We start from the raw sequence: 25,359 nt of genomic DNA, 5'->3' as shown, positions 1-25,359 counted from the left end.
TGTGACATTTAGCAAAAGTTAAGTGAATTCGCTCCAGTGCTATTTGATGATATGAAATGCAGGGTGGTAATCCTCAGACACATTGGCTTAGCATAATGCAAAGCAAAATGTTTGGTGAAAATGTCTGGGTCAGTGTAGACAACACCATTCTGAGAGATACCAGATACATCTGTGGGAGACTGGTGTTCATAGTCATGACAAATCTTTGTCCAAACCTTCAAGGGACGGGTACATAGTCCAATGATAGTAACATAACGATCCCTGCATCCCCATTCCTATTGTTGTACGATGAGTCGAGCCCAGGTACGGAACCATTCAAAGGCCACACAGTTTTGTGGATCCACCAAGGTACTGTCTTCTGATGGAGGGATCCCAAAGGATAGGTTACCAGAAAGCCAGTCATGGACTCTCCAATGGAAGGAGGGGCTGCAAATGGAAAAATCAATGGCCAAATAAGACCCATATGCCACAATGAAGTGTGTGGGAACACCAGTATTCAAGGGGGGAAAGTCATGCTCTGTGACAGCTTTACCACAAGTGGCCATAGTTCCGCCTCACACATCGTTGTCGGCACTGAAGTCACCCACATGAGGAAAGGTGGGGAACAGCTGAGAAAACAGCAGATGATACATTCTAAGGTATTTCGCCATCAGGAGACAAATACTCATTACAGGCAGTATATTCCAGAGAATCTCCTCTCACAGGGGCCATCAGGGACGATGCCTTGGAGACAGTGGAAGAAAGAACACCAACAGCAACAACCACCACTACCAACGACTACATTTCCTTCTCCTTAGATGATTTAACTGTGCACGAGGACTTGTCTGCCGCAGATTCTGGGACAAGATGAATATGAGGACTTACAATCCACAACCTATCGCTTTTTCTGCCAGTAGCTGGTATCTGGTTGCAGATCAGCAGTCTCCTGAAAAGGGAGCATCCCGAGGGACCTTTCCTGGTAAGAGATGTCAGAAATGGGCATTGCTTCTCCAGCCACAGGTTGGTGACTGATGTCCCTGATGGGTGGGGAGTCGATGCCCCTGAAGAGGAAGGCCCCCCACTACCAGGGGAGCAAGTGTAGTTAAGCGGACCTGAGGGCTCAAAGCAGATGGTAAAGGGGGGAAGGGGGGTCAGAGAGAAGTGGGGGCGGGGGTCAGAGAGAAGTGGGGGGTATCTTATTACACTTTGTTATATGATTAATCAATTGTTAATATCAATATTTTGATAAAGTTAGTTTTTTCTGGCACTGATCATTTGGAAAACGTGAAACGGGCTGTGCACTTACCAGATTTACCACTTCTGGACTTTTATTTCTGGGGCTAATTAAAACAAGGGGTCAACAGGGATTGTATACTTTGACGAGGGTGGATAAAAGTCAACATGCCGTACTCTGTCCAAAATTGTAAATCAGTGGCAGAGGTCAGCATTTTGAGCGTTTGATATGACAGTCATAATAATACATGAACTACACCTCAGTTACATGTTGGTTACATTTGATACAATAGGGCAGACTTTGGTGGGACCTCTTGTCCTGCTCTGGAATAGTGGCTTGTGGCGCTGTTATCTTGTTGGTGTTGGAACTGGTTCTACATGTTATGTTTTTGAATTACTCTTCATAGGTTCTTTTCAATACCACATAAAGAAGCACACACACCCTTTCAAAAATGATATAATTCAGCTGCTATAAAGGTTTTTGTTAAAAATTGCATGCATATGTCAGAAAATTTGCCACATCATACCACTATATCTGTGCACATCAGTACATTTATTCGCTCTGTATGTATTTTAATCTGCCTCACACAGTGTAGGCCAATTTCAGTGAGCTCCAGCTTTTCTACTTATGAAAGCAAATGTTTTCTATGTGTCAATACATTAATTAATTGAGAAACTAAACATATTCTGCTGTGTGAGAACACTGATTTGTATTGAAAACTAATTTTATGGCAGCAAGGACTTTTTACAAAACTGCTTATAACTTTAACCAATCCTCATTTGATCACAGTTTGTGTGTATTGGCTCATTAGGTTATTGTGGATTTTTGTTGTTACAGAATTCTATTGTGTTGGTTGTGACAGGCTTCTAATCCTGTACCTCTTCAGTCACATACACCCCCCAACTCCATAACTTTCTAGAAGGTATGTGATGACACTCGCCTGCTTTTATTCTTTGTTTGTTGGCCTTGGTGGCTGAAAAACTAGGTGTCTACTGTAAATGTTGTAGCCGACAGGTGCACAGTTAAATTTCAAAGTAGTTTACTTCCACTGTTTACAATATATACAGCCAGGGCACTATTTTTTAGCTTTCAATAAGCCTCATTGCAGGTGAAAATCCACATACTGCTACAATTGTTCCCTGTTGAACATCTACGAGCAGTAGAAACCTAACAACAAAGTTCACAGTTCTTGAAGAATAGAAAGGTGCATATGGAGCAGACACTGTCATTGTTCTAACATACAGCTTATTGGTGTAAAACTTATTTCCCTGTTAAGTTGATGCATTGTCATCGTTCTAACCAACACAGGTTTCTTGTCTGAAACTTGGGCATGGACTGACTCTCAGGACCAAAAATCGGGCCCTCACAATAATAGATACTGAAACTACACATTGTTCAAAGTTAAATTTACAGAAATTACAATTAAAACCTAACTCATTAAATTAACTGAACACATCAAAAAATTCTGTCATTTTTAACAGTTTCTTCTACTACAAGGTTTATGCCGAATTATTTGTTTAAATGATGAAATTAACGCATTAGTTACGCAAACAATACTTTTGACGAAACTGGAAATTACTTTGGAATAAATTAAGGACTGACTTTGCTAACGTGTTTTCGAATAAAGCCAAATAAATAGTTTAAGAATACTATTATTTGTTCCTCCAAATGTTTATAATTATTATAGGATTTATATTTATCAGTCAACATTAGAATTTAAGTTACAAAACAGTTACCGATTTCACCTTATAAAGAAAGTTACTAACTAGTAATTGTCAAAATAAATTAGAAAATTAATTACATACATAAAACTAAGCACAAAATTAGATCTGGTGTTATAGTCTTTAAAACTGAGGGCCAACCTTTCTCTTTTATGAAAATGCAGATTATACTCACATATGTTAATGGTAATTAGTTCAGAAATGAAGAAACGAATTTAAGGAGGCAGATGGCAAAACAAGAGGGGAAGTAAAAATATCCCAGCATTCGTCACAGGTAGCTGAAGTCATAACAGATAAACTTATGTGATTTGTTGGTGCTTTGATCAAAAGTTTTCTTATTATTGTGAGGTTATTTTTCTTCTGTGTCTATATTTTCCACGTGCCTTTTCATTCTATTCCTGATGAAGATTAATCAATACTGGGTCGTCAGTCTGAAGACTGTCTTGACACAGCTCTGCATGTTTCTTTGTCTTCTGCAAGTCTTTCCATTTCTGCATAGTTACTTCATTGTTTATCCAAGTGAATCTGTTTACTGTATCAAGTGTTGCCCATTCTGTGCAATTTTCATCCCTTCAGCCATCCTCTCCCCCATATCTCCCCCTTCTCTCTGCCCCCCCCCCCTTCTCTCTGCCCCCCCTTTCTCTGCCCCCCTTCTCTCTGTGCCCCCCCCTTCTCTCTGCCCCCCCCCCCCTGCTAGTTCAAGAATTGTAGCAACTCTGAACAGGGAACAATTCCTTAAACTCCAAGTCTTACAAACTTCCATCAGGAAAAACTCTGTAGTGTCACACATCAGCTGCTAATATCAGACCTTATATTCCACAAGCTTTCTGCTATAAATGTTTCTCCATTTTCATGGTTTAGCACATCCTGGCATAAGGACTACAATGAAACTGATAACTGGTAAAGTTATTTGGTCAAACATAGAAAGTGATCTGCAAAATGGATTAAATCCTATGTTAGGTGCCAGAAAACCATGATAACTCACCACACAAAATTGCAGCACTTATCGTTCCATATGTGCAATCACCAACTCAGGAACACAGTTAAGATTGCAGTTTTTTAAAAATAATTTGAGCATAATATGTAGAATGAAAATTCAACAAAACATTAAAACAACTCTACTGCACAGATGGTATATGGAAAAATTAAAAATTCCTGGTGAATTTTTTGAAGAGCCAACTACATTGATTGACCCTGTTCCATTTACATCTGATTTGCAAAAGCAAGTGTTACCTCTGAAACCTAGTAGACCTACATACAGCTCATCAAGATCAATATTTGTCTCAAGAGACATGCAGACATGTTCCCATGTCTTCTTGAGACATGACTGGGTTAGAAAACCATTAGAACCTACGTAAAATGGTCCTTTCCCTGTCATAGCAAGGCATGACAATTATTTCACCACTGAGAGGAAATGAAAACACACAAATGTGTCAGTGAACAGGCTTAAACCAGCCTACCTCTTGCACGAAGAAAAGTGAACCAGAAAAGGATCTTCCAAGGACATTTGATCATAACATTTCCCAGAGGAACAACCACCAAATATTACGATATCAAAGTCAGGAGGGAATACAAGGGTTCCACTTCGATTCTAAGTTGTCTCTGTGGAGAGTTAAACTATCATATCAGACACAAAAAAGTTTCTTGTAATTATGTTGTATCATGTTTTTGTCATTCTAATATACTTTATACTTGTTTTGTTATAATGTTGTGTTGATCTTTCATAATAAATTGTCTTCACTACCACGCAATAATTTGTAACTTCATTACTGGTTTTGTGGAATTCGTCTGAGCTACACAGGAAATAACCAAATCATCTGAAACCGGCCACAAGCCTGACACCATCAAGATGGAAGGCACCACTATTTCAGCCTTATGGAATATGTACCATGATATCACACATTCAAGATGCAAACAGACGAAAACAATACCACTATACAAAATATAACCAAAATACTAACATGAAACTAATGGGACAACCATGGAAATTGGTGCATTATGGTGGGGACAAACAAAATAAATGACATTCTGAATACAATAACATAACCAAACAGAAAAATTTTGAAAATCCAGAAACTGAACATTACACAAAATCCGCAACATTGGAATCAGAAATTTCTTCTGTAGCCACCTTCCTGAGCAAATAAGCGGAGATGCTGAGTCACAATAGAGAGATTCACACAATTCAAGCTTTCGGCCATTAAGGCCTTTGTCAGCAGTACACACACACACACACACACACACACACACACACACACACGTAAACGCAACTTGCACACACATCTGCAGTCTCAGAGAGCTGAGACCACACTGCAAACAGCAGCACCAGTTCATCATGGGAGTGGCGACTGGGTGGGGGTAAGGAGGAGGCTGGGGCGGGGAGGGGGAGGGATAGTATTGTGGGAGTGGCGGACAGCTATGCTCCTGCTATGCAATCCCAAATTCCTGGAACCCATAACACACATTGAAACCCTTGTCCTGCAGGAACTGAGCAACATGCACAATGCCACCTCGAAAAGCTCTCCATCCTACTCACTTCCTACTCTCGTCTTGGAGCTTGGAGTACCACTGTTCAGCACTTCTACAACCACCTCCAAACCTCCCCCACGTCCCCTGACAAACCCTGTCTCGCAGACCTACATTTACCCCACCCTCCAAAACTCCCTCCCACCACCACACAGAACCCATAACCTAAACAGACCCACAACACAGTTATGAACCTCCCCCACGCCCCCTGACAAAACCTGTCTCGCAGACCTACTACATTTACCCCACCCTCGAAAACTCCCTCCCGCCACCACACAGAACCCAGAACCTAAACAGACCCACAACACAGTTATGAACCTTTCCCCCAGAAGCCATAGTCCCACAAAAATATCAGTCCTTTCCAAAGGCCTCACCTTTTGCCCCACTCCCAAATTCAACCATGCTGGACTAGTTAAAGATATTCTCTCCTTTTCCCGGTCCCTACAGTGAAAACACTTTTTCACTACCAACCCGACCAATCAGACTCAACCAAAGACCAGTATTGAACCTTGCCTAACTCAGTTCCCTCCTCCACCCAACCGTGATCCACCCCCACTGCCTCCAAACCATCCCCTGTTAACTTTCCAGAATTTCTTAACCTCGAACCTTGCCTCAACATCATTCCCCAAATCCCTCAACATGCAAACTAACCTTACATCCGCAGAAAGAACCACAGTCCACCAGCTAAAAACTGATCCTACCTGCTGACAAAGGCTCCACAACCATTGTTATGAACCGCAAGGATTACATGGCAGAAGGACTCCGTCAGCTGTCAGATACTTCCACCTACAAACCATGCCACAGTGATCCCATTCCAGTAATCCAGCAGGATCTCCAGTCACTACTCAAATCCTTGGGCCCATCCCAGAACCTCTCCCCAGAGTCGATCTCTCTACTTACCCCTACCACTCCCCGCGCACTCCCACCTTCTACATGCTTCCTAAAGTACACAAATCCAACCACCCAGGACGCCCCACTGTGGCTGGTTACTGTTACCCCACTGAGAGAATCTCTGCTCTCGCAGACCAGTACTTTCAACCTATTACCCAGAACCTATCCTCCTACAGAAAAGATACCAACCATTTCCTCAACCGACTCTCCACAGTTCCTGTCCCTTTACCACACGATGCCCTGCTCGTCACTATTGATGCCACCTCCCTGTACGCTAACATTCCTAATGCCCATGGCCTTACTGCTGTTGAACACTACCTTTCCAGACGCCCTATGGATTCCAAACCAACAACCTCCTCCTTAGTCTCCATGACCAACTATATCCTCACCCACAATTACTTGTCCTTCGAAGGCATTACCTACAAACAAATCTGTGGTACGGCTATGGGCACCTGCATGGCACCGTCCTATGCTAACCTATTCATGGGCCATCTAGAGGAATCCTTCCTTAACACCAAGAATCCTAAACCCCTAACCTGGTTCAGATTCATTGATGACATCTTTGGTATCTGGATTGAAGGTGAGGACACCTTATTCACATTCCTCCAGAACCTCAACTTCTCCCCCATTTGCTTCACCTGGTCCTACTCAACCCAACAAGCCACCTTCCTAGATGTTGACCTACACATCAGAGATGGCTACATCAATACCTCCATCCATATCAAACCTACTAACCACCAGCAATACCTCCTCTTCGACAGCTGCCACCCATTCCATATCAAGAAGTCCCTTCCGTACAGCCTAGCCACCCATTGTCGTCACATCTGCAATGACGAGCAGTCCCTCTCAAAATATACCAAGGTTCTCACTGAAGCCTTCACTGACTGTAATTATCCTCCCATCCTTGTACAGAAATCTCCCATGCCTTATCTTCCCAGTCTCTCACCACCTCCCAAAGTCCCACACTCCGGCCACAGAGGAGCATTCCCCTCGTAACTCAGTACCATCCGGGATTGGAGCAACTGAATTACATTCTCCGCCAGGGTTTCGATTACCTCTCGTCATGCCCTGAAATGAGAAATGTCCTGCCCACTCCTACTGTGGTACTGGTTGGTTGGTTTGTGGGATTAAAGGGACCAGACTGCAACGGTCATCGGTCCCTTTGTCCAAAAAATTAAAACCACCCAAAGAGAATAAAAACGAACAGCAAGAAAGACGTCAGATGACATGGGACAAGAAATACGGCGACAGAGATCAGACAAAACAAATTAAAATCACAGAGTGTGACGGTGGTTGGCCGACCATAGAGGGGAAAAAAAAAAAAAAGGAAAAGCCAACCGCCGAGAACACATTAAAAACTCAGCTTAAAATCGGAGGCCAAAAGCCAGAATCAACACTAAAAAACAAACACTCAGATTAAATGATAAAAACCCCCTGCCCGAATAAAACTTAAAACTAAGCCAGCCATAGCAGGGTCATCAGTTAAAAGGGCAGGGAGTGTGTCAGGCAGTGCGAACGTCTGCCTGAGCACAGCTAAAAGTGGACACTCCAAGAAAATGTGGACCACAGATAAAATGGAGCCGCAGCGACATAGAGGTGGGTCCTCACGGCGCAATAAGTGGCCGTGGGTCATCCGTGTGTGCCCAATGCGCAGTCGGCATAGGACGACAGACTCCTTGCGAGAGACGCGCAAGGAGGAGTGCCACACAGTCGTCGTCTCCTTGACGGCACGGAGTTTGTTACGGGTGGTCAGACCGCGCCATTCAGCGTCCCAGAGCGAGATAACTTCGCGGCGTAAGACCGCCCTCAAATCAGTCTCCGGAAGGCCAATGTCTAGAGTGGGTTCACTGGTGGCCTGTTTGCCCAGGCGGTCAACACGTTCATTGCCCGGGATACCGACATGACCGGGGGTCCACACAAAGACCACAGAGCAGCCGCAACGGGCAAGAGTATGCAGGGACTCATGGATAGCCATCACCAGACGAGAACGAGGGAAACACTGGTTGAGAGCTCGTAAACCGCTCAGGGAATCGCTACAGATAACGAAGGACTCACCTGAGCAGGAGCGGATATACTCTAGGGCACGAAAGATGGCAACCAGCTCAGCAGTGTAAACGCTGCAGCCATCCTACAAGAAACGTTGTTCGGAATGGTCCCCTACAGTTAGCGCAATACCCGACACGACCAGCAACCATCGAACTGTCAGTGTAAACAATGCCAGAGCCCTGATACGTGGCCAGGATGGAATAAAAGCGGCGGCGGAAGGCCTCTGGAGGGTCAGAGTCCTTCGAGCCCAGTGCCAAGTCGAGCCGAAGGCAAGGGCGAGGAACACACCATGGGGGAGTACGCAAAGTGGCCCGGAAAGGAGGTGGAACAGTGAAAACCCTAAGCCCGGAGAGAAGCTCTTTGACGCGGACCGCGATCGTACAACCAGACCGGGGCCGACGTTCTGGCAGATGGACGACCGATTGCGGGAACAGGAGATGATAGTTTGGATGCCTGGGCAAGCTAAAAACATGGGCAGCATAAGCGGCCAGCAAGCGTTGGCGCCGTAACCGCAGGGGAGGGACACCTGCCTCCACTAGTACGCTGTCCACAGGGCTGGTGCGGAAGGCACCAGTGGCAAGTCGTATCCCGCTGTGTAGTATTGGGTCCAGTACCCGCAACGCAGATAGGGAAGTGGAGCCATAAGCCAGGCACCCATAATTCAGACAGGACTGGATTAATGCCTGGTAGAGCCGTAGGAGAGTAGATCGGTCGGTGCCCCAGGTGGTGTGGCTCATTCATCGCAGAGCATTGAGATGCCGTCAACACGCCTGTTTAAGCTGCCGAATATGAGGCAGCCAAGTCAACCGGGCATCAAAAAGTACACCCAAAAACCTGTGGGTCTCCACAACAGCAATAAGTTCGCCGCCAAGATAAAGCCGCGGCGCAGGATGGACCGTTCGGCGCCGGCAGAAATGCATAACGCGGGTCTTGGCAGCCGAAAACTGAAAACCACGCGCTACAGCCCAAGACTGCGCCTTGTGGATTGCACCCTGTAGCTGACGTTCAGCAGCTGCAATGCCAATAAAGCTATAGTAAAGGCAGAAGTCATCAGCATACAGGGAAGCGGAGACAGAATTGCCCACGGCCGCAGCGAGCCCGTTAATGGCTATTAAAAACAGGCAGACACTTAAAACAGAACCCTGTGGCACACCGTTCTCCTGGACGTGGGAGGAACTATATGAGGCCGCGACTTGCACGCGGAAGGTACGATACGACAGAAAATTGCGGATAAAAAGCGGCAGATGACCCCGAAGACCCCATCCATGAAGCGTAGAAAGGATGTGATGACGCCATGTCGTATCGTACGCCTTCCGCATGTCGAAAAAGACAGTGACCAGGTGCTGACGGTGGGCAAAGACAGTACGGATGGCCGACTCCAGGCTCACCAGATTGTCGGTGGCGGAGCAGCCTTTACAGAACCCACCCTGAGACGGAGCCAGAAGGCCCCGAGACTCCAGTACCCAATTCAAGCGCCGGCTCACCATCCGTTCAAGCAACTTGCAAAGAACATTGGCGAGGCTAATGGGACGGTAGCTGTCCACCTCCAGAGGGCTCTTTCCAGGTTTCAAAACGGGGATGACAATGCTTTCCCGCCATTGCGACGGAAACTCCCCCTCGACCCAAAGACGGTTGTAAAGATCGAGGAGGTGCCGCTGGCAGTCCACTGAAAGGTGTTTCAGCATCTGACAGTGGATGCCATCTGGCCCAGGAGCGGTATCAGGGCAAGCGGCTAGGGCACTGCGAAATTCCCACTCACCGAATGGAGCATTGCAAGATTCTGGGTGGTGGGTGCGAAACGAAAGGCTCCGACGTTCCATCCGCTCTTTAATGGAGCGGAAGGCCAGTGGGTAATTGGAAGAAGCGGAACTAAGAGCAAAATGCTCTGCCAAGCTGTTGGCAATTTCGTCGGAGTCTGTACAAACTGCTCCATTCAGTGAGAGCGCAGGGACGCTGACAGGGGTCCGATAGCCATAGAGGCGTCGGATCTTGGCCCAGACCTGCGATGGAGAGACATGGAGGCCAATGGTGGACACAAACCGCTCCCAGCACTCCTGCTTGCTTTGGCGGATAAGGCGGCGGGCCCGCGCACACAGCCGTTTGAAGGTGATGAGGTGTTCAATGCAGGGATGTCGCTTGTGACACTGTAGCGCCCGCCGGCAATCTTTAATCGCTGCAGCGATCTCAGGCGACCACCAAGGCACAGTCCGCCGCCGAGGGGACCCAGAGGAACGGGGAATGGCAGATTCGGCGGCAGTAACAATGCCGGTGGTGACCGATTGAACCACCGCATCAATGTCATCATTAGACAGAGGCTCAATAGCGGCAGTAGAGGAGAACAAGTCCCAGTCAGCCTTATTCATAGCCCATCTGCTAGGGCGCCCAGAAGAGTGACGCTGTGGTAGTGACAGAAAGATCGGAAAGTGGTCACTACCGCACAGGTCGTCATGCACACTCCATTGGACAGACGGTAAGAGGCTAGGGCTACAGATTGAAAGGTCAATGGCAGAGTATGTGCCATGCGCCACACTGAAGTGTGTGAAGGCACCATCATTTAAAATCGAGAGATCGAGCTGCGACAATAAATGCTCAACGGTGGCAACTCGACCGGTTGCCACTGACCCACCCCACAGAGTGTTATGGGCGTTGAAGTCGCCCAATAGCAAGAAAGGTGGCGGCAATTGGGCTATCAGTGCAGCCAGGACATGCTGCGAGACATCACCATCCTGTGGAAGGTAAAGACTGCAGACGGTAACAGCCTGTGGCGTCCACACCCGAACAGCGACAGCCTCTAAAGGTGTTTGGAGAGGGACAGACTCGCTGTGCAGAGTGTGAAGGACATAGAGGCAGACGCCACCAGACACCCTTTCATATGCTGCCCGGTTCTTATAATAACCCCGATAGCCACAGAGGGCGGGGGTTCGCATTGCTGGAAACCAAGTTTCCTGAAGAGCAATGCAGAAGAAAGGGTGAAGGCTGATAAGTTGGCGGAGCTCAGCTAGATGGTGAAAGAAACCGCTGCAGTTCCACTGGAGGATGGTATTGTCCATGGCGGAGAAAGGCGTGACGGGACTGGGAAGGCAGATTACGCCGCTGGGTCACCTGCTGCCTCCGATGGAGCACCTGTGCAAGTGCTATCCATTGCGTCTGAGGGACCGGCGAGATCGAGGTCCTCAGCGGACGCAAGGATCTCCACCTCATCCTCAGACGCAGAGCTTCTAGGTAGCGGTGGAGTAGGTGCCACCGCAGGTGTCTTGGTCTTAAGGGTCTTCAAAGTCGTTTTCTCTCGCTGTTCCTTTGGTTGCCATTGTTGAGAGGGCTTATTGAAGTCAGTCTCCAGGACCGAAGAGGATCGCGAAGCCCGTCGACCAGCGACCTGTGGCTTCTTCAGCCACTGGTTCGTGTCTGCTGTGCCGCTGGTAGGAACCTGGGAAGGGAGTGACCCAAGGGATCCCTTCCGAGCGAGAGAAGCCGAAGAAGAATTACGCTTCTCCAGCTTAGAAGTGGGGACTGGTGTCCCCAGTGGTTTAGTGGGTGCTGCTCCCGAGGTAGATGGTGTGGGAGCAACAGCGAGAGAAGGGGCCCCCATCGTCAAGGGGGCAGGTGAGGTCCTCTGACTCAGAGCTGACTGTATGTCTTGCAGCTGAAGGAGCTGGAGCAGGAGTGACAGTGGAGTCATAAGATGACATCATGCGCACGGGATGTAGCTGTTCAAATTTCTGCTTAGCCTCAGTGTAGGTCAGTCGGTCCAGGGTCTTATATTCCATGATTTTGCGTTCTTTCTGTAAGATACTGCAGTCCGGCGAGCAAGGGGAAAGAGGCTCTCCACAGTTGACACAGACGGGAGGCAGAGCACATGGAGTATCGGGATGAGATGGGCGTCCACAATCTCGACATGTGAGGCTAGAAGTACAGCGAGAGGACATGTGACCGAACTTCCAGCACTTAAAGCACCGCATCGGGGGAGGGATATAGGGTTTGACGTCACATTGGTAGACCATCACCTTGACCTTCTCTGGTAATGTATCACCTTCGAAGGCCAAGATGAAGGCACCGGTAGCTACCTGATTGTCCCTCGGACCCCGATGAACGCGCCGGACGAAATGTACACCTCGGCACTCTAAATTGGCGCGCAGCTCGTCATCAGACCGCAAAAGTAGGTCCCGATGGAAAATAATACCCTGGACCATATTTAAACTCTTATGTGGGGTGATGGTAACGTTAACATCCCCAACTAGTCACAAGCAAGTAACCTGTGTGACTGGGCAGAGGATCCCGTTTTTATCATAACTGACCCAGAGCGCATTTTGGACAAGCCCTCCACCTCCCCAAACTTGTCCTCTAAATGTTCTACAAAGAACTGAGGCTTGACGGATAGAAACGAGTCACCATCAGCTCTGGTACAGACGAGATACCTGGACGAATACACGTCACTGTCATTCATTGCCTTTCGTTCCTCCAATGGTGTGGCCAGGGATGGGAACGATTTGGGGTCATAAACGTTAGCTTTAAAATGAGCCCTCGAACGCTTAGAGACTGCTGGTGGCTGGCCGCCAGCGAGAGATGATGTACCACGCTTCATTGCGGGTCATCCGCCCTGATGCCACCTACTCCGACCAAGGGCCCTCCCCACGGGCGCCACCCAGCCGCAGCAATAGCCACCTGGCAGGATGGCCATTGCCGGGAGTCCTGATGCCCCAAGGAGATGGGCATCTACTCCTTGGCATACGTGGGGAATTAACGGCGCAGGCATCAGTAGAGCGATCCCTGTGTTGTCAGGGGGCTACAACCAACAGGGTACGTGGCGGCCACACCACAACGGACTGGCTACCGTGCTGGATCTTAGGTGCAAAAATGTCCAAGGTCGTTGTCGCAGTTAAAAGCAACACTAGAGAGTGCAGCGTGGTAATCGCACCCAAGGACGTATCCTCGCCCAAGAGATGGAAAACGAGCGGGACACCATTGCAACGACGAAAAAGCCGGCTAAAGGTCTCGATGCACGACGGATACAGTGCACCATGTAAGGTGCCCTTCCCCAATTGGCTCGCTCTTCGGAATAATTTAGAAAGATTGAGGTCAAACCCGAGAGGGGACCATCACATAAGGCCGAAACATTTGAGACTCCTTTTAGTCGCCTCTTACGACAGGCAGGAATACCGCGGGCCTATTCTAACCCCCGAACCCGCAGGGGGGCCTACCATGGTATTCCACCGTCCACCGAACCTACACAATATACTCTTCCATCCTTACACAACCCCTGCTACCAATCCCTTACCTCATGGCTCATACCCCTGTAATGAAATGAAATGTCATGTGACGAGGGCCTCCCGTTGGGTAGACCGTTCGCCTGGTGCAAGTCTTTCGATTTGACGCCACTTCGGCGACTTGCGCGTCGATGGGGATGAAATGATGATGATTAGGACAACACAACACCCAGTCCCTGAGCGGAGAAAATCTCCGACCCAGCCGGGAATCGAACCCGGGCCCTTTGAATTGACAGTCTGTCGCGCTGACCACTCAGCTACCGGGGGCGGACATACCCCTGTAATAGACCTACATGCAAGACCTGTCCCATACATCCTCCTACCACCAACTATTCCAGTCAGGTCACTAACATCACCTATACCATCAAAGGCAGGGCTACCTGTGAAACCAGTCATGAGATTTACAAGCCAAACTGCAACGTCTGTGCTGCATCCTATGTAGGCATGACAACCAACAAGCTGTCTGTCTGCATGAATGGCCACCGACAAACTGTGGTGAAGAAACAAGTGGACCACCCGTTGCCGAACACTCTGTGAAACATGATATCCCTCATTTTAATGACTGCTTCACAGCCTGTGCCATATGGATCCTTCCCACCAACACCAGCTTTTCTGACTTGCGCAGGTGAGAAATTTCCCTGCAATACATCCTACGTTCCTGTAACCCTCCTGGCCTCAACCTTCGTTAGTCACTGTCCTCACCCATCCAGCCCCCTCCCTGTTCCCATTCCAGCACTACACAGCTGTCATTTCACCGCCACACCCAGTCTTTTAATTTCTTTTACGTCTCTCCTTTCCGCTACTTACCCCCTCCCCCCCCACCAGCACCTTCTCTCCTGCCCTCCGTCTAAACTGCAACACTTGACTGTCCGCCACTCCCACCATACTATCCCTCCCCCTCCTTGCCCCAGCCTCCTCCTTCCCCCCCCCCCCCCCCCCCCCAGTCACCTATCATGCACTGGTGCTGCTGTTTGCAGTGTAGTCTCAGCTCTCAGACTGCAGACGTGTGTGCAAGTTGCGTTTACGTAAGTGTGTGTATATGTGTCTACTGCTGACAAAGGCCTTAATGGCCAAAAGCTTTAATTGTGTGAATCGTGTGAATCTTTTTATTGTGCCTATCGCGACTCAGCATCTCCGCTATATGGTGAGTAGCAACTTTCCTTCTCTGGAATTGTTACATTCCATGCTGGATTTTCCATTGTTTGACTCCTGAGCAAATAGATATACTAATCCCAGATTTCACGATATTTACTATTTTGTAAAGTTTCACTAACAACTGTTCCAATTTTAGGCATAATCCGCATCACTTCAGGCAAAGGGGTTACCTTCATAGTCTCCGATGTTATTGAATTTAGCATATGTTAAAATTCAGGAGTAAGTAACATGTATTTTTTGTTTTCTAAAAAAAAAAAAATAATAATAAAAAATCCTGTTGTGAGATACAGGCCTCCAAAGACGACACTGCAAATACCATTTTGAAGATGCGAATTTCAGAAAAATTTTTAAAATGCTGTATCTGTGTAACAGGTCTAGATACTTTGTTACAATTTTTTTATTTGAAAGATAATTGCTTTATGATTACAATGGTATTCGATTGGACACATCTGCCAAAGTTCTTTTACTGTCGCCTTTTGATTTTTTAAAAATAATTTACAGCTTTTTTTTCAAAAATTCCAATCCATAAATTTTTTTTTAAATTTCTGTTGATTAGTACCATATAGTTCTACATTTCCTGAAAAGGAGAACTTCCACTTTTAAGTTGGACAGGATTTTCCATTTTTTTTAAAAAAAAAATCATCTTTTTAATTTTCAAGGGAAATGTATGTCTACATTGAAGCTGTTTCTTACTAATTTTTTGTTACAATGTTTATTTCTATTGTCTTTGTTGCAGTTATTTCTTACCACTTTCTTTGTTGCAGTTATTTTTTTTACTTTCATTGTTGCATATATTTCTTACACTTCGTTGTTGTTTCTTGACAGTTTCTTTTTCGCAGTTTTTTATTGCAGTTTTCTGTATTGTAGTTGTTCAGTGCTAATGGTTTCCTGAAGAGGCCTCTAAGAAATCTGAGTACTCACCCAGTGAGTTCTGTGTTTGCGTGAGGAATTTGCCAGTTGACACAGTTGCAGTGTGTTTTGTGACACGGACTGTTTGAAATGTCATCTGACTGGGGCCGCAGGAAAGTGAAGTGTGCTGATTATTTGCATATCCATACAAGAGTGATATATAAGAAAAACAAAAAACTTCATCTTCAGAAGAAAATGAACCAAAGCACTCTCCTGTAGAAGCAGCTCAAGTTCAAATACTGCAGCCATTTTATCTGTAAGATAAGTGGGACCGTTCTTGCCAGAGTGCCAACAAAGAAGACACTATAACTGTAACAGTTGAAGGTCAAAAAGTTCTTAAAGTGAAGAGGTACACGACTCTCAGTATTAAAGAAACTTTTGCAAATTATAAGAGCAACTATACTTCACATACTGGAAGATCAAAATTTTATGCACTACGACCTAAGGTGGTAGTTCCACACCCACCTAGAGATGTCTGTTTATATGCGTACCGTGGTGTCACTGGCAGACACCACACTTGCTAGGTGGTAGCCTTTAAATCGGCTGCGGTCCGTTAGTATACGTCTGACACGCTTGTCACCACTATCAGTGATTGCAGACCGAGCGCCGCCACACGGCAGGTCTAGTCCAGAGACTCCCTAGCACTCGCCCCAGTTGTACAGCCGACTTTGCAAGCGATGGTTCACTGACTACATACGCTCTCATTTGCAGAGACAACAGTTTAGCATAGCCTTCAGCTATGTCATTTGCTACGACCTAGCAAGGCGCCATATTCAGTTACTATTTCTTCTGAACAGATAATATTGTGACTCATGTACCATCAAGAGTGACGTTCGTCAATAATGGATTAAAGTTAAGTATCAAACTAGCTACGTCCGCTTTCTGAATTCTAATTCCTTGTCATGTTCCAAACCTCACGTCAGTATAGTCCTTCCCTCCTCACGCCAGCCTGCGTGAGCTAAAACGCGCGCATTTTGGCATCCTCTAGTAACACGGTGTTGGCTCTTCTGCCAACACTACATGTACTGTGCGAATTTTGAACTCTGTGTGGTAACTTTGAAGAACTTACTGGAGCATGTGGCATATGACACCTCGATTGGGCGTGTGACGTCATTAGTAGTCTGTGACGTAAAGCGAGTGACTTCTTTGTTTCAAGAATGTGGTGACTGCCCTGGAAAGTGAGGACTGTCTTCACAGACACTTGGCCTGGAAGACCTAGCATATAACTCTGCAGAAATTACATATGCGATATGGGAGGAAAATAAACTAATTCAGAAAACTGTCGACTTTGGCAGTTTCATTGATGAACTTGGTAAATGGTAAATGAAAGCAGTAACACACCAGCATCTGAAGAAATTGCAATAACAAAACATTGCAGAAGTGTAACACTGTGTACAGGATGAAGAACTATGTTTAGTACCTCACTGTGATTTTTCTGAGAACTGGTCAGTATTTCTCCCACAAGTACAAGGGTATCATTGGTGTTATGACCAGGTCTCAATTTTTACTGAAGTGACATATTTTCAAGGCAAGACCACAAGTGTTGTAGTTAACTGATTTTTATTTATGTTAATTACACTTCAAGTTTTGTAGGACCAAATTGAGTATCAAATCTCCAAGGCCATGGAACATGTCAGTAAATGAAATTACAACATAAAAGTAATAACAGATAAAAATAAAATGTTTATGAACCGGGAAAAAAGTCGATCTATAAGTTTAAGAAAACACAATGAACAATACAGCAAGAATCAGCTTAATTTTCAAGGAACTCCTCGATAGACCAGAAGGATTGACCCATGAGGAAACTCTTCAGTTTCAGTTTGAAAGCATGTGAATTACTGCTAAGATTTTAGAATTCGAATGGTACCTTATTGAAAATGGATGCAGCAGTATCCTGCACACTTCTCTGCACAAGCATTAAGGAAGTCTGATCCAAATGCAGGTTTGATTTCTGCCGAGTATTAACTGAGAGAAAGCTATTTATTCTTGGGAATAAGCTAATATTGTTAACAAGAATTGACAGTGCCGACGTCAAAATACCCAGACTCTTGAACAGGGGTCGACAAGAGGTTCGTGAACTTACACCACTTATTTCCCAAAGTGCCCGTTTCTGAGCTAAAAATATCCTTTTAGAATGGGAAGAGTTAACCCCAAAATATAATACCATATGACATAAGTGAATGAAAATAAGCAAAGTACACTTTTTCATGTCGAATGAACACACACTCCAGATACTGTTCGCAGCATTAAGCCTTTGAACAAGTTCCTGAACATGGGCTTTCCATGACAGCTTACTATTTATCTGAACACCTAGGAATTTGAACTGTTCAGTTTCACTAATCATATACCCAATCTATGAAATAAAAACTTCGGGTTTTGTTGAATTGTATGTCAGAAACTGTAAAAACTGAGTCTTACTGTGATTTAGCGTTAGTTTGTTTTCTACAAGCCACGAACTTAGGTCATGAACTGCACTATTTGAAACCGAGCCAACGTTGCACAAAACATGCTTCACTATCAAGCTAGTGTCATCAGCAAACAGAACTATTTTAGAGTTACTTGTAATAGTAGAGGGCATATCATTAATATAAATAAGGAACAGGAGTGGCCCCAACAATGATCCTTGGGGGACCACCCACTTCACAGTACCCCTCTCAGACCCAACATCACAGCTGTTATCAACATTGTGAATAATGACCTTTTGCTGCCTGGTGCTAAAGTAAGAGGTGAACCAATTGTGAGCTACTCCACGCCACGTATTCCGCAATGGTCCAACTTCTGGAGCAATATTTTGTGATCAACACAATCAAATGCTTTAGTTAAATAAAAAAATATGCCAAGTGTTCGAAACCTTTTGTTTAACCCATCCATTACCTCACAGAAAAAAGAGAATATAGCATTTTCAGTTGTTAAACGACTTCTAAAGCATTTGATAGCAAATCGTGTGATATAAATGATCAATTATCCCTACATACACAGCCTTTTCAATAACTTTTGCAAACACTGAGGGCATAGAAATAGGTCTAAAATTATGCACATTATCCCTTTCTCCAGGACACCGACCATTCCTAAAGCAAAAGTTACAAATATGGCTAAATGCAGGCTAACATGTGCAGCACAGTACTTTAATATTCTGCTAGGCACTCCATCATAACCATGTGAATCCTTAGCCTTCAGTGATTTAATTATTGACTCAATTCCCCCTTGTCTGTATCACAGAGGAGTATTTCAGACTTCAGTCTCGGAAAGGCATTTTCTAAGAGAGATGATTCCCCGCAGAAACTAAATTTTTATTTAATTCAGCGGCAATGGACAAAAAATTATTGTTTAATATTGTACATATAACGGATTTATCAGTAACGGAAATATTTTTACTAGGAACTGACTTTACATCGTCTAACTTCGGCTGCTGACCAGACACTTCCTTCACAACTGACCATATTGTTTTAATTTTATCCTATGAATTAGCTATTCTATATGCATACCACTTACTCTTTGCCTTCCTAACAACATTTTAAGCACCTTACAGAACTGTTTGTAATGGGTTACTGTAGCTTGGTTGTGACTACTTGTAATATTTTGATATAATTGTCGCTTTGTTCTATGTGATATCCTTATCCCACTAGTCAGCCACCCACATTCCCTATTAATGTTAGTACCCTGCTTAGAACATTCTAATGGTAAGCAACTCTCAAAGAGCATGAGAAATGTGTTAAGGAAAGCATCATGTTTATCATCTATGTTATCAGCCTATAAACATCCTACCACTCTTGTCAAAAACCTCTCTGTTGCTGCTGAATTATCTTTCCTACATGGCTTGTAGTAATATGCGACATTTGTTTTAGTACAAAAGCCTTTTAGTGTTAAAAATTGTGCATCATGACCTGAAAAGCCATTCACCCTTTTATAACAGTATGCCCATCCAGTAATGAAGAATGAATAAAAATATTGTCCATGGCTCTGCTACTGTTCCCCTGCACCCTAGTTGTAAAAAAACACAGTCTGCATCAGATCATATGAATTTAGGAGATCTACCAACATCCTTTTCCTTGCACCATCACATACAAAATTTATACTGAATTCACCACATATAACTAATTTCTGGTATTACCTAAAAATTGAATCAAGAACCCTCACTAACCTGAACAAGAATGCTCTGAAGTCAGAGTTAGGGGACCTATAAAAAACAACAATTAGAAGTTTAGTTTCACTAAATTCAACTGCCTCTGCACAACATTCAAATATCTGCTCGGTGCAGTGCCGTGATATGTCTGAACTCAAATGGACTACTGTTTTTTTTTTTTTTTTTTTTTTTTTTTTTTTTTTTTACATACATAGCCACTCCCCCATCCCGCAAGGAACTCCTTGAAAGACAGCCAGCTAATCTGTATCCTGGTAAAGGAAGCCTCTGTATTGTCAAATGATTTAAGTGGTGCTCCGACCTATAAGAAGTTCACTAACTTTATCTCTAATACCTCTTTTATTTTGATGAAATATGCTAATTTCTTCCCTACTTGGAAACATGACATCCTATGAAGGTGATTTCTTAGAGGGACTCCCTTTAAGTAGGTATACCTATCAGCCAACTTAAGTCTAAAAAAGGTGCAGCTCTAACACCAATTACTACAGGAATTTTTCCAGGAGTGATCCCGCCACCATCCACTACACTGTCACCTGTAAGCTTTGATAGCATCCCCCTCCCATACCTATTGAGATGCAGGCCAAGCCTAGTGAAATCTGGCCTACTGACAGACCCAACTGGCACCACTGAAATGCCCTCTGCCATCAGCACCCTCCCCAGCCCCATGTTAACGCACCTAACAGTTGCATTAAGATGAGGCCGATCATGGTGCTGAAACAGTTACATGAAATGCACTTTGGTGCCACCAGTTTGAGTAGCTATCTTTACCAGGTCATCATGACATCACATTCCCCGTCCCTACCAAGACTGTTCCCTGCTCCACCCACTACCACTACCTGATCCTCCCCCGTAAAATTCCTACATAACTCCCTTATGCTGTCAGCACCTGACAATGCTGGTGAGTTGGTACTCACTCCCCAACACTTCCTGCAACTGCTGGCCGACACCACTACCATGTGAACTACCTAGCAACAGAACCTCCTCCTTTCTGTTAGACTTTGCAACTGACCTAGGCCTCCTAACTGTTGAGGACTGCTGCATGTTCCCTACATCTACAAGAGGCTCCTCTCCACTCAACTCTTGACAGTTGGTCAAATCTATTGCATATATACGAAAAGTGTAATTCCTCCTCCTCCTCCTCCTCCTGCCTTCTTGCCAAGGACACATCCTGCAAGGAGTATAGCAATATATATGCATGAAATGAAGCACTCACTCACTCACTCTCTTTCTCATGAATCCATAATGATTGTGTGTGGCATAGAGTGAATAAAAGTGTTATTCTTCTGTATTTCTGTTTTTGAGCTTTATTTCTGATACTTATCAGAAGTGAAATCTAAGAATCAAAATATTAACAATGGACGTTAATTCATATAACACATTTGCTTCATTGTTAAATGTGTAAAAATTCCAGCCTATATCAAATTGCTCTGCTAGGAAGAGCAATTGTAAAGCAATTTTTACAGTTATAACTGTTGCTAAAAGATTCATTTCCTATGTATCTGTTGTACTTATTAGCTACAGGGCGCCAGTGCCATTTGTAGTCTTTCTTCCTTGAATTTGAAACAAGTTTCTTGAACTTACACGTCATCTTTTAGGCTACATACATAAATACACTACCATTTACATAAACATCTTTGTTTTATTTAATTTGCTTTACCCTGATGTGCTTCCTCAGTCAACTAGAAATCATGATGCACATTCAGGAATCATTTTAACTAATAACTGTGGGGATATGATAGCACTAAATCTGAGGTCCTCCTAACTTCTACCAGTAGCTATAAATCTGAATGTAGCAAACAACCTCTCTTGTCAATGTACTATTTTTCATTATGAATGGTTTTATGATCTGCAGCTCAGAAAGGCAGGATTCATCCATTTTTATATAACCGTGAAATTCATTGGCTTCTTACTGCTTAAATTAGAGAACTTGGGTGAATTTCTTTCCTTGCATTTGGCACTTCTTTGCCTACACCTTTCTCTCCACTATTTTTGGCCCTGTTACCTATGAAACAGTCAAAGCAAACCACCATTCTTGTTTCTGTTTAAAACCAAACAGGATCTTGTAGAACATAAACACAATGCAAAATTCAGATAAAGCTGCTTGCAGTCTGTCTGGACGTGTGTAGGCTGCCACGAAATTGGTGAGTCCATCAGTGGCGATAAATTGGTGTGCATGAAGGATCTTTAATATTTAACTGGTAGGTCCTGCTTCACTGTAAATGTTATCTAGGGATAAATAAATTTTAACATTATACAAAACAGCTTGGCTTGGTGGCTTAGTGGATAAATGTCAGACTACAAAGCCAAAGCTTTATATCATCATGTTTCTTTTACATAGCTACAACTTCACGTAACTTGCAGGATAGTGTGGTCACACAAAGGTTTATCCTTGCAGTAACATGGAAATTAAATTTATAAAACTTAATACAAATTTAATACAGATGTCAAGAAAATCACTTCTTATTCACTGTATTTATATTTTTAAATGAATGTAAATAAAGTTACACTGACTTTACATATGTATAGACTTGACTCCTTCCTTCATCTATGCCAAGACTGGATTCTGTAAGTGACTGGGCAATACTGTAAAATATGGTAGCATAAATCCCAGTAGTGTATAGCTATGTACTCTACAGATCCTGATAAGCAAGAAAACAGATGCAGAATCACAATGCATTACGTGATCATTTTTCCATTACAAACCGTTCTTGCGTGTACTAATACTACTTCGTATCTCTACAACTACTTCTTATCCCTACAAGACGCTGTTTTATCCCTGTACAAAGGAATACATATATTACCTGCAGCCTAGCTTCCAGGATTCTCGTGAGGGTCAATGTATCGCACCAACAACCTGTACAACCGAGCACTGTTGTGTTTGACAGGCGGAAGAGCTTAGATTGTTCCCGAGTATAAATCGAGAATCCAGCACTGAGTCTCGTGTCAGCAGCAATAATGGCATAATCTTCGCCAGCAACTGCAACCACGCTCCTAAAATAAACGATGATTAACTTCTCCACACTTACAATTCTATATATTGTCACAGAACTCAAAACAATATTTTCTCTTTGCTGATAAAAAAAAAGTATTTTAAAAACGAAACGAAGAGAATATTTCACTCTACGCGAATGCATACTCAACTTACAACTTGACATCCCTAGGACTTAACAACTAGATAGCTTTTCTTCCGCTTCACCTTACCCGCCATTATCCGAATATGGATTGAAATTCACTGTCTTCGGAACAGATTGTGAATAATATCCCTCAACAACAGCCATTGTGTTTTACTTGTGACAAATTAGCACTGTATTTTCAGACACACACAGTGACTTCAACTTTTCGTGTAATCACAGCAGAGATGTTAGCAACAACATAAGTGAAGAACTGAAAGATACTACACTTGAATAGAATTAACACATTGAATGCGATAAAACGAATGGAGATACCAAGGAAACGAAAACTTGCACATAAATCGCCCACCGTTGCCTTCGGTGGCCCGTAAAAGCCCATCGCAGGAAAAACTCACAAAATGTGAATAGACAATCTACGATATTACTACAGTCATTTATGACGGAAAGTGCTTTTACGCAGCAAAAGAATTCTTGAACTACAAAACACAACTTTTGTGGTTTGAATCTGAAATTATGGATAATTTCACCCATTTAAATTATGTTGTATGTTAAAGCCGATTTACACTTGCCATCACGTCAAAACACACCACAATGCATTTCAAATGGCGACATTTACAGACTGTCAACGGATTCCCATCTCACGTCACCGTCAAGGTTTCTCGAGAAGGAAGTTTGTACGGTATCGTCGTCTGCTAACATCAGAAATTTAACAGTTTTCGCCACGCTCACTAGTGTTATAGTCTGGATTTCGTTCTTTATTGTCTTCTTAATTTTTATTTTATTATTTTGCTTTATTTTCGTGGTAAACTGCAGACGCTCCATGACGGCTTCGATATATTTTCCACTTGGTGTTCTTCCCTACACGAGGTCACTTATCTGAAGGAGAAAAATTATTTAGGTTTCGCTTTACCAGAACAGAGTCGATTCTTACTCTGTATATAAATAACAACATTAATTCATGAAGTAATTTTTCATTAAATATAATATTTAAGTGAAAAAGTCAGCTCCAATGAAGGAGGAAAATGTAGTTGTTTATGACGTTATTAGTTATGTAAGACTAAAGCGTAATGGGTACGGAAACAGGCTATATTTATTTCCTTGTAAATATTGTTTGATGTGCTGGAGTGTATATACTTTCTCTAGCAAATAAATGTCGTTGTATCGAAATATTCTTTCACTTCTCATCAATTCATTACACAAAACTGATAAGAACATTGGTTGTGAAGTTTTCTTTGACTATTGATTAAATTTATTGTTGTTGCTTCCTCGATTCTGACACTATATCCGACTTTTGTACCACAAATGGTATTTCATAATCTAACTTTCACAGTTCTCTGGTTGGCTTAATGAAGTGACGTGACGCCCATTGTGACTGTACCCTGACATGCTAGCGATATGATGAGACGTGAAAGCTTGTTGACATGTCATTGCATCAAGTATTTTACGGCTCCTACGACTCCCACGTTCTTTACCAATGTACTCTTTTCCGATGAGTCCACATTCACAAACAATGGTAGCGTTAACCAGCATAACGTGTATTATTGGAGTGTAGACAATCCCCACTGGTTACGGCAGCCTTGGTTGGTTAACATATGGTGTGCTATCATGGGAAAGAAAAGCATTGGCCTGTATTTTATACTTGGCATGTTAAACGGACGCAAATATCGAACGTTTTTGGGAGAGGAACTACCGGTAGTACTGCAGGATTTTTCCCTGGGCGGTCGACAACGCATGTGGTATGAGCATGATTGTTGCCTAGAGGGTTACACAACTGAAGCGCGGGAGCTATTAGCCCGTGTTTACGGTGGTTGGTGGGTCGGCAGCGAAGTTCGGCAGAGGTAGCCCCCATTAATTGGCCCGCTAGGTCGCCGGATTTGACGTCGCCGGATTTCTATTGTGTGGATATTTAAAAGACGAGGGGTACCAGCAAGACAAACAAGCCATGAAGACATGGTTGACAACAGCAGAAACGCCTGTGCTGACATTCCTGCAGATATCCTTCAGTCCTGTGAACTGACATTTGAAAAGCAGACCGCTAGGTGTATTGAAGTTGGCGGTACTGTGTTTGGACACTTGCTCTAGATGGAAAAGTAGAGTAGCGTTGGCCTCGAGCCACAGCCACAGTGGTGCGTTGAGTAGCCCACTTTTCGATATGTTGGAGAAATGCAACTTTGCCAATGGGTTTCCAATTAGAAGTGATGAAATACTGGCCTTTCTACCCTCGGAAGGTCCCACATGTCATTGGATATTCAAGGTCCATTGAGTAGCACGTCGTAAATTACGATTGTGTACTTATTTCTTTTCGTCCGATTACAGGGCCATCTGTGGCAAAACAAAGAAAATGCTTTAGACAAAATGTATG

General features: G+C 44.1%; 1 protein-coding gene across 1 annotated transcript in view; it reads right to left on the bottom strand.

The window, feature by feature from the left end:
• LOC126259733 (proteasome subunit beta type-1) overlaps positions 1-23,237 on the bottom strand; it is a 50,873-nt gene extending 27,636 nt beyond the window's left edge. Inside the window, exons 1-2 of the mRNA XM_049956716.1 lie at positions 23,068-23,237; positions 22,668-22,857 (exon numbers count right to left, since the gene is read on the bottom strand). Of these exons, the coding sequence (XP_049812673.1) occupies positions 22,668-22,857; positions 23,068-23,144 (267 nt within the window). The 5' untranslated portion in view covers positions 23,145-23,237. The remainder of the gene's footprint in view (positions 1-22,667; positions 22,858-23,067) is intronic.
• Positions 23,238-25,359: the final 2,122 nt, after the last annotated feature.

Source organism: Schistocerca nitens, chromosome 5 (assembly GCF_023898315.1).
Source record: "Schistocerca nitens isolate TAMUIC-IGC-003100 chromosome 5, iqSchNite1.1, whole genome shotgun sequence".
In the NCBI taxonomy this organism is placed as follows: Eukaryota; Metazoa; Arthropoda; class Insecta; order Orthoptera; family Acrididae; genus Schistocerca; species Schistocerca nitens.
Note: the sequence above shows the minus strand (reverse complement) of the source record. Positions and strands in the feature narration are given on the sequence as shown.